At 36.2% G+C, this 10,809-nt stretch overlaps 1 protein-coding gene across 1 annotated transcript; it reads right to left on the bottom strand.

The window, feature by feature from the left end:
- Positions 1 to 5,299: 5,299 nt before the first annotated feature.
- Positions 5,300 to 7,715, bottom strand: LOC115422090 (glucose-induced degradation protein 8-B homolog). Its single transcript, XM_030138160.1, has 5 exons — positions 7,604 to 7,715; positions 7,152 to 7,280; positions 6,847 to 7,043; positions 6,498 to 6,695; positions 5,300 to 6,385 (listed from the first exon to the last, which is right to left on the bottom strand). Exons 2-5 carry the CDS (start codon positions 7,267 to 7,269, stop codon positions 6,212 to 6,214), a joined length of 687 nt encoding a protein of 228 aa, XP_029994020.1. The 5' UTR covers positions 7,270 to 7,280; positions 7,604 to 7,715; the 3' UTR covers positions 5,300 to 6,211.
- Between the last annotated feature and the right edge of the window lie 3,094 nt (positions 7,716 to 10,809).

Genomic DNA, 10,809 nt, shown 5'->3' with positions numbered 1-10,809 from the left:
GAAGCACCAGGATGTAGTTGGGGCTCCTCTTTGACTTGTCCTCCGCGCCGGATGTGGAGGTGACGGTGCCCCACAGATGTAGACAGGCTGTGGATGGACTACTGCGCACTCCCACCCAGGATGGCCAATAGTCCACTGGCCATAGCAGTTAGCAAGCAGTATTATGTAAGGTACTGCATTAGGCACTACTTTGACTGGCTTAGACTATTACCTGGGTTTATTGTAACACACAGGTGTCAAACATGCGGCCCGGGGGCCAAATCTGGCCCACCAAAGGGACCAGTCTGTAGTGATGGGACTTGTGGCTCTTTAAAGGGAGCCGTTCACTGAAAAGAGCCGTTCAAAAGACTGGTTCTTTTATGGTTTTTGCTTTATTTTGAAACACCAATGTTTCAATGACTAAATAGGCTACATGTGATGATTGACATTACATTTTAAAGGTGTTTAATTGGTGCGGCAGTAAATATTATCTTACCATTAAAAAAAAAAAAAAAAGTTAGTTCAAATGTGTGGGCTAAATGCATGACATCCCAGATAGCAAAGAGACACTGGGACGGATCTAGAACAGAATCGCTGACCGATTCGGCCCGAAACCGTTTGGCGGATCTGGCCCGGTGTCCAAATGCACATCGGGCCAAAACAGGTACTGCTCCGTGAAACGGATTTTCTTCAGACATGGTCCAGCTCTGGCCCAGTTCCGTTCAATCACATCTAGAATATACACAAGAATCATGTTGGCCCAGATTTGTATTACGACTCTGGTCCAGATTCGTATTACGATTCTGGTCCAGATCAGTATTACTACTTTGAAAATCAGTCTTAGTTGTGTGATGGGAGACTGTTCTGGGCCGAATCCGTAAGCCAGCACAATTCCGGAACTGCTAGAGAGAGCTGAAAGACGGATCCAATGCAGATTTGGTCCAGAGTCAGAAAACGGATGTGAGCTATAAACAGATGTAAAGGCTTTAATGCGGATCCGGCCCAAAGGTAATTGCTATCTGGGATGAGAGGTGACATTAGGCAAATGCTGGAATTTGACCAAAAACATCACGGTACATTATGTGAACTAGTCTGTAGCCTAAAAATGAAGAAAAAAATAAAACATTTTCCTATGAAATAACATTTTTCTTTGGCTCATTACTCACAGGTGGTCACTCACTCACTCTCAAACTTTTCTCCAGTTTTCTCCAGTCTTCCAGCTCCGCCTCCTCCAGTATGCTCACCTCATGCTTCATACTGTTGTTTTTTTGCTAACTTCTTGCCATGAGACATGTACAGTGAGCAAGCTCTCTTTTTTCTGCTCGAACATTCCCCTCCTGCCCAATGCCTCCCCCTCCCTAAACTGACAGGCAATCGGACACTCCCTCCTTTAAAAAAAAAAAAAAAAAAAAAAAAAAAAGTGAACAGCTCTTTATAAAGACTCAGTTCCCATCGTTAATTTCAAAGAGCCGTTCAAAAGATTTGATGCATTTGTAAACGTCACATCACTACCAGTCTGGCTCACAGGATGAATTTGTGAAATGATGATGATGAAATGATGAAATTCTTTATTCAGTCATCACATAATAATACAACCAGTGTCAACAACAACACTACAAACATTACAAACTATACCAACAGGTTAACCCTTTCATGCATGAATTATGAGAACCTTAGGCAAGATTTTTTTTTTTTTTCCTGAGTGTTTTTATTCCTCTTGAGGCATGAAGAAAACAATGTGATTGAATTTTTGGTAACACTTTATTTGAAAGTCTAGTTTATAATGCATTAAGTGCACATTCATAAGACATTATAATGCATTTATAATGCATTATAGAAGTCATTACAACAGTTTATGATCATGTAAAACAACTTATACCAAGGTTAATAAAGTATTATAAGTGTAGGCCTAATGTATTATAAATTCAGCTTTCATAATGTTTTATACATAGGTTACATAACACATTATAACCATCATAACTCTAGCCAGTTATAAAGATACAGAGAACTGCTCTGACATGTAGTTTCTGAAACTGAACAATGCCTAATAAACATCAATAATAACTTACAGGAGGACTTTAAGAGCTTTTAGTAAAGTGACAACACTGTATAAGGTTATTAGCAATTGTATGATATTATAACACAAGTATGATGACGTATGAGCAGTATCTGCAGGCTCTAAGTAAAGTGTAAGTCAAAAATTATACATCAAAGTGTTCTTAATAACTCTTTATTGTGCAAAAACAAAGGAATCTTTTTTTCATGGAGTTACAAAAATGTCCACTCAGCTGGACACCATGTGTTTAATTTTAGAAGCAAAGAAACATGTATTTAAAACGCAATATCAGAAAGTGATAAACAGTGTGAAAACTATGAAATAAAAACATTTTTAATGCAGCAAATCTGATGTTTTCTCACATTTTAACATACTCTAATACTAGTCATTACTCACTTCATGGAGATAATATGCAAAAAAAACCTTTTTGTTTGAAAAAAAGAAAAAAGATTAATTACAGTCTAATAATAACAAGCAATTGATTTAGACTCAAACATTTTACTGCAGATTAGATTTATGAAGAACAGCAAAGTTACTGTAATGGTATGAATGTCAGTGTATGGGCTGATGCATGAGTGTCCACTGTGTCGACTGATATGAAATGAAACTAAGGCAAGGCAGGTTTATTCCTATGGCACATTTCATGTGCTTTACATAAAACATTAAAATCATTACAGCAGGGAAGCAACCCCCCCCCCCCCCCCCAAAAAAAAAAAAAAAAAAATCCAAAACAGATAAATCAGATAAAAACTTTAAGTTTAAAAGAAACAGTGCAGACCTGAACTGATGAATAAAAACTCTATTCAAATGCAGCTGAGAAACTAAAACAATAAAATCCATCAAGAAAAGAGAACAGCTGTAGACAACTGTCCGATGGAGTGACCACTATGCATGAAAGGGTTAATGACTGAAAAGGCACAGGCAGAAGCAGAATGCTTATATTAATGCCTGTCCTACATAACAAATTCAGCTACCCAGCTTTCAATATAGGGAAAAGAAAAAAAAACAACAACAATGCGTACAGCCAAACAGACAAGCAAAAATATAAAAAGGTGAAAATAAACCAGAAAAATAGAAAACTTAACCAACCAAATTAATGGTAATTTAATGTAGAATCAAAAATAAATTATTTACCTATTCAAAAATTCCTTCAAAAATTGCCTTACGTACCATTTTTTTTAAATATCAAAAATGGGCTACGCGTTCTTAAATCCATGCTGGCCTCATCCCATAGTTTAACTCCAACAACAGATATACATCTTCTTTTAGTCTCTTTTTTTTCTTTAGCTTTTTGTTCAACAAATTTACAAGCATCTCGCAAATCATATTTAGACTCATGTGTTGAGAAGAACCTTTGTACACAGACAGGGAATAACTTTAATTTGGCTATATACATTATTTGCATTATTTTATAGTAAACCAAATCATTAAATTTCATAATATGGGATTTCATAAACAATTCATTAGTATGTTCATAGTAATGCAAAAATTACACTGAAGATATTAATAATCCTTTTAGTTCAGGTTCCACTTTCAGACTTATTCCATCTCAAGTGGGCAGGACCAGTAAAATACTATCATAATAACATATAAATAATGACAATTCCAAATTTTTCTCTTTGTAAAGGTAAATATTTTCATGTATTTACACTACAACAAAGTATAATTTCCCAAAAATGTGAATAACCTGAACAAATATGAACAACCTGAAATGTCTTAAGTACAATTTTAACAAGATTCTGTCTGTTATTAAATGTTTTGTGTGTTTGTAGATCCACTGTGATCTGTAAGTTATAATGTACATGTGTAAATGATAAACTGAATAAACAGAATATTGTTAAAATTACACTTATTTTTTCAGTTTGTTCATGTTATTCACATCTGAAAGGATAGTTTGTAGATGTAAACCTTTTTATAATATAAATTTACTTTTTTTGCTCTAAAACAGACAAAAGTTTGGAGTTGACATTATTTACGTATATATTATTATGTTATTGTCTTACTGGTTCGGCCCACTTCAGATCAAATATCGCTGAATGTGGCCCCTGAACTAAAATGAGTTTGACACTCCTGTTCTAACACAAATAAAAACCTATCATCCAGAAAAAGTACCTATTAGATCATGGATGTAAAACTCATTTTAGTTCTGGGGCCACATACAGTCAAGTGGACCAGATCAGTAAAATAATATCAGAATAACCTATAAATAATGACAACTCCAAAAATGTATGTGTTTTATTGCCAAAAAAAAAAAAAGGAAAATTACATTCTGAAAGTGTTCATATTACCCAAATCCTTTCAAAATTCAAAGTGAACAACCTGAAATTTCTTAAGAACAATATTAATATTATTAATAAGAATAGTTTGTAAATGCAAATATTTCATACTGTAATGTTACTTTTTTGCACTAAAAGAAACAGAAAAATTTGGATTTGTTGTTATTTATAGTTTTCATGCTGAGGTTTTACTGGTCTGGCCCGTTTGAGATTAAATGGGGGGGGTGTGTGGCCTCTGAAATAACTGTTAATCTTCACTTTCTAAATTCATCCTGAATGCCAGTTTAGACCCTTTGGTGAGATGGTTTTGGCCTGTGGGCTATATGTTTGACCCCCCTGCATAGCACAAAAACCTAGAAATAATGACTACTCCAAATACTAACAGGCATAACATTGTTAAAATTGCATTTATTTTTCTTAAGACATTTCAGGTTGTTTGTGGTTATTCAGATTAGTAATATTTTTGTAAAAGATAGTTTGTAAATGTAAAAATTTTCATAATGTAGTTTTTGTTTTTTGCACTAAAAGAATTGGATGTCAATAGTTACAGGTTTTTGTACTATTATTCTACTGATCCAACTCACTAAAATTTTTTTAAGTGATTTAAATGTAACTTAATTGAAGATACATGTATTTGCATTTTTGGGCTAATTCCTTTTTAGGTTATTGAGATTGGGGAAATGTTTATTGAAATCTTTGGTCTATGTGTGTATGTTTCTAACCAAAGTAAAATTATTCATTCCTTTCACTTCACGTAGATATTTTACTCTCAATGGACATTGGTTAAATAGAAAATAATTACACCAGAAATATATTAACTATTAAGTTTATGGCCTATTACCACATCATGTGTTGAGATAAAGTAATGCTAATAAGTCATAACTTCTCAAGCAGAAATACTAAACCAGTACTGTACTTGGTTTCCTCTCCTGTGTGGCAGCGCCATTTCCAAATGTTAACAATGTAAAAAAGCCAAGTCTTAATGTCCTTTGATGACTTGCCCAGTTTTAAAATCCACTTTTATTGCAAAATAATACACCAGCGAAAAAAGCACATCAAATTTTGCAAAAGCACTACTTCTTTCATACATGTAAATATTCCATCTGTAAAAGCGTCTCCATGTACGAATACATAGACTTCCATTCACATCTCTTATCACATTTGTGAAGCCTTATAACAGTATGAAACTCTGGTTGCATTTAAGCTTGCACAGTCACAGTAAACTGGAAGGTTTTCAGTACTCCAAAAGCCTTGCCTTATGCCACCTGTTAAATTATTCCCATGCGATATAATGTACTTTTTGTTTTGTCAACACCTTTTTGTATTGTTTTAAGTAACAATGCAGTGATAATCTAAAAGTTGCATTTATCTTTCATAGTCACAGCAGCTTAAAACATAAAATGTATTTCTGTTTTGGCAATAGCCCTAACATAGAACACTAGATGAAATGTGTTTTATCTTGAAAGGAAAAAGTAGCCTTATTCGGGGCAGTGTACTCTGAGCCACCCATTTCCCCTGAATGTCAAACTTTGCTCCTTCTAAGTGGTCACACACAAAGTGACAGCCTAATTTAGGCTTCATTCATACCCTCCTGTGCCAACTTTCCCTGCCAATAGACAGAAAAACTAGTGTAAATGAAATATGCAAAATAAAATACCAATTTTCAACAAATGTGTAATTTCTCAATTATTAAAGTAAAACAATTTGCATGTTACGTTAGTGTGAATCATCTAAAACACCACCGATCCAGTTCTGAACATTCTAAGTTATTAAAGTATCAAAAAGCAACCCTTACAAAAAAGAAAAGGTTGTACTCCATGAGTCAGTTTGTCAGGGGTATAAATAGATAAAGGAAATGTGTCCATTTTGTAATGCTCTGGTATGTTTTCACTTGTGTTCCTTATTTGGAGTCTTCAATGGTTCCCTTGCTGAGGTCTGTCATTTTGGGATACTTCACTTTCTTTTGGTCAAGTTCATTTTGAGCCCATAGCAGTAACTTCAGGAGCTTGGCCAGCTTAGGTGTTGACTCTCTGTTTTCATAGTCGAGCACACACTGGTTGACTTCACTCCATACCTGAAAAATGATGAAGGAGATTCTAAACATCCCATGTCATATGGCACAACAGAAAAATATACATCTACAAAAAAGTATTGATTATATGCCTATTAAGACTCTTGGATGTTACCTTTTGTCTCTGCATCATATTAAGCAGATCTCCAAAGGGCGATTCCTCAGGGTTGTCGAATGCCAACAGAGCCAGTGTCCTCTCCATCTCAGTCAGGCATTCTCGACTCTCTTCCCCCTGCTCTGCTAACTGAGACTGAGCAAATTCTAGGGCAGCTTCAGTCTCCCTTAACCGGATGAGCTCAATCAGATGCTGTTGCTGCAAATGCGGGAAACAGAGAGAGAGCATTAGGGAAGAAAGGAAGACAAAGGACTATGGTGCTAAATCCTAATGCCAGGACTGACTGGCATTTAATTTTGCATCATCAGAGTAAACATTTGATGACCCACAAAACCATAATTTATTTTACCTGTAGGTGAAAGTAGAGGTAACGGTTAGTATCCAGCAGTTCTGGGTGCAAGCTGTTGATCAACGCAATTGCATCCTGGATCTGTCCCTTTAGGATCATCTCCCTTATCTTAATCCTTTCATCAAGAGAATCCAAGTCCACACTGGGCTCTATCCCAGACTCCATCCGAAACTTCTCTGCTGCCTCCTTAAAGCCCTCTGTTTAAAAGAAACCAAATTAATTCCTACAACTTTCACATTTAACTACATTTACTTCTTTTAATGTAAACATTTAAAGTAGAAACAAAAAAGAAAAGAGCTTCTTACCCGTCACCAAGTAGTTCATGATGAGCCTGTTCATATCAGCCCTCTGAATGTGGACATTGTTGAGCTTCTCCATCCACTCTTCCCTTGTTATGTCCTCTGGCTTCTCTGCATAACTCATTATGGAATATCCTGGAGGAGATCAAACAGATTTCAGCTTGGCAAGACACAGCCGTGATAAACAGCATTATTTACCACCACAGCGTTTTGGAAAATGTTTCTTTCGACAAAAATACGGTACCGGAAACCCTAGGTCACACTGTAGGCCTGTGATAAAAACACAACACTGAAGCCTGAGTTTCGTTAACGAGAATCAAAACAAAGAAAGCTTCCGTCCGTTACTGCAATTATATCTGATTCACAAGGCGCATATAGACGCTGTGACATTTAAATGTTCCTTGGCAGTTTCTTATCTACACTCTAAGCAAATGTTATTGTGATTTTATTCACACTACCTGAAATGTTTGTGGCTACTTCCCAGCAGTAGCTAGTCAGCTAGCGGAGATGTTTCTTCTTCTTCAACTTCCTGCTAATTTCCGGTACGGTAGAACCTGGCGCCAGGACGACGTCGCCCCCTATAGTACAGTAAAAGAAATGTTTGGGATGGATGGCCTTTTTGGCAGTTGTTCAAGGTTCAGCTGGACTGGTTTTGCTCTTTTGAAAACGTTTGGAGACTTCTTCAGTTGTAATAACTGGTGGAGGAAACAGTATGTATAAAGCTGTGGGGGTAGTGGTCTGTGTGGGTGTTTTTCCATATGCTAATGATGTAAGTGTTAGGGTCGTACACAGAGTATGTCCCTGGGGGTGGGGTCGTTGGGGGGGGTATTGTGAGTTTCAGGGTCGTTGACGAGGATGTGGGTCACTGTTCAAATCCTTCAGGGGGGTTTGTTCGCTTTCAGGTGAACCCTGGTGTGGAATTTTGTTGAAAACTCTTTGGGAATGTTTAAAATGGTGTTATAGTGTCTCAGACCACCACCTCTGTTCAGGGAAGGATTTTCCATTTTCATAATAATGGCTTCTTTGACTTCTCTCTCAAACCATTTGTCTTCTCTGGCCAACATCCTGACATTACTGTCATAGAAGGAGTGTCCCTTTTCATCCAAGTGAAGATGGACTGCACAGTCTCGGTCTGAGGTGGAGGTTCTCCTGTGTTAAGCTGTGTGTTTATGGAGGGGTTGTTTGTTTTTTCTATGTATAAATCCATACATTCCTTACTGTTGTGGACAATCCCAATTAATTAACTGTACCAATAACACTAAAAAGGGCAGCTTCAGCCAATATAGCTATAGTATCCTGCTGTAGTCCCCGGCCTGATGACAACAGGCATACGAGGGCTGTTCAATAAGTTCATGGCCTCACCCAGAAATACTGGTTGTTATAATACAGGATGTTACATTCTTTCGTGATGGGATAGTGATGCTTGAACATCGATGGACCAAGTGCATTGCTGTAAATGGAGATTATGTTGAAAAATAAAATATAAATTATCAGTCTGTGTTGTTCTGTTCTGGGTGAGGCCATGAACTTATTGAACGGCCCTCGTAGACCATGTTGCTTTCCTTCTCCCTAGGTAGTTTTTCCTTGGGATGTACCAGAGCCTGTCTCAGGGTGTTGGTGGGTTTGAAATATATATTGTGCTGGTTGAAAATCCTTCGTAGTTCTTCAGAGACTCGTGCTGTGTATGGAATGACAACGCCTTTTCCTTTTTCTGGCTTTTCCTTTGTGTTGTTGGTGGGTTTTTGATTGTTTGGTTTGGCTTTAAGGGGTAACCACATGTTCTCAGTGCTTCCTTAACCTGTGTTCTTTTGTCTTCTTCCCTTCAGCCTCTGTAGGAATTTCTTTTGTTCTATGACATATGCATTGATATGTATTTCTCCTTTCATGATTAGGCATTTCTGCGTGTTTATTTGATAAATATTTTGTGTGTTGTACCTGTATAGTTTTAAAAGAATAAACACAAATTATTAATGTGCATAAATGCGAAGTCTTAAATAAAAACACACAACATTGTATAGAGGTTAAATATGACTTTGCTTTTCACCTGTACTTGTTCACCCATACATGCATACATTTGGACAAAAAAAAAAGAAAAATATTTCAGCCATGGTACTCAACAGTACTGCATAGCAATAGTTCCAAGTGTTTGAGAGCCAATTTTTTTTACCCAAACTGATAAAATCACACCTCAAATCAATATTTTTTTTTTTTACAGATTATTTTATCATCAAAACTAGAAAAGCACTCGGAGAGCGCAGACCTCCGCCAAGGCTGATCTGTGGCCCCCCCCGTGGGCCCCCCCACACCAAGGAGGTTATGTTTTTGCCAGGGTTTGTTTGTCTGTCTGTCTGTTTGTCTGTCTGTTAGTGTGCAACATAACTCAAAAAGTTATGGACAGATTTTGCTGAAATTTTCTGGTCTGCACCCCCCCCGTGGGCCCCCCCACCCCCGATCACCACCAAAATTTAATCATTTCTTCCTTATCCCATTTCCAACAAACCCTGAAAATTTCATCAAAATCTGTCCATAACTTTTTGAGTTATGTTGCACACTAACGGACAGACAAACAGACAAACAAACAAACCCTGGCAAAAACATAACCTCCTTGGCGGAGGTAATAACGTGGCATAACATACATGTTTTCATTTTGTTGAGTCTTATTTAATGCTTGTCTAGGGCCCTTTTAGTGAGGTCAACATTTAAATTGTAAACTTGTCCAGAATCTACTCTTCCTCTGATTTATTTAGGATAATTAATTTGCATAATAATCATATTATTGTTATGCATTTTATATTGAGCATTGGTGACCCAATAAAAATAGTTCCACTACCCAATTTGGGGTCCTGTCTCTAGGTTTGGGAAATACTGCACAAGACTTGGTGGTTACAAAATTCTGTTCATGTGAATGAAAAAAAAAGTCTTGGACTAAGAGGGTTAAAGGCCCATCTACTGGTAAATCACGTATTTGTGGACTGAAAGGTTTGAATATGAGGTAAAAGTCCTGCTTATGGAACAAAATAATATAAATAATACCTATTTATGGAAGAAATTGTGTTTATTGTGTGTAATACCAGTCACTGTCTGTTTTTTTTTTTTTTTTTTTTTTATAGTTTTACTAGTTTTTTATTAGTTACTTAACATCAAAATATGACTGATAAGGATTCAGAGAAATGAATGAAAATTAATTCCTTTGGGTGAATTAGTATTGTTTTAACTATAATATTATATAGATTGAATGGTTACATCCGTAGTTTTGCTGGCTCTAAAACAGTAAAGACATATAAATACAAAGGGAAAAAAATCTGACATCCATTTGTTAACACAGATACTTTTGGCTTTCTGTTTAACCCTTTCATGCATAATGGTCACAACAGTGGACAGTTATTCAAAGCTGTTCTCTTGTATAATCATGGATTTTATTGTTTTAGTTCCACATCAGTCAACACAGTGGATCATCCCATAAACTGACATTCATACCATTACTGTAATTTTGCTGTTCTTGATTAACCTGATCTGCAGTACCATGTTCGAGAGTAAATCAGTTGCTTGTTATTATTATTAGACTGTAATTAACAGTTTGTTGTTTTTTTTTTATAAAAAGTTTTTTTTTTTTTTTTTTTGCATATTATCTTCATAAATTGAGTAATAACTAGTATTAGAGTAT

Source organism: Sphaeramia orbicularis, chromosome 7 (assembly GCF_902148855.1).
Source record: "Sphaeramia orbicularis chromosome 7, fSphaOr1.1, whole genome shotgun sequence".
Classification (NCBI taxonomy): Eukaryota; Metazoa; Chordata; class Actinopteri; order Kurtiformes; family Apogonidae; genus Sphaeramia; species Sphaeramia orbicularis.
This window is presented reverse-complemented; position numbering and strand designations above follow the sequence as displayed.

Excerpts from the sequence above, each read along its gene's own strand:
- LOC115422090 (XM_030138160.1), bottom strand. The coding sequence starts at position 7,269 with ATGAGTTATGCAGAGAAGCCAGAGGACATAACAAGGGAAGAGTGGATG. Across the intron at positions 7,044-7,151 it reads CATGAACTACTTGGTGACGG|AGGGCTTTAAGGAGGCAGCA; the intron begins GTAAGAAGCTCT and ends TCTTTTAAACAG. Across the intron at positions 6,696-6,846 it reads ACCTCTACTTTCACCTACAG|CAACAGCATCTGATTGAGCT; the intron begins GTAAAATAAATT and ends CCGCATTTGCAG.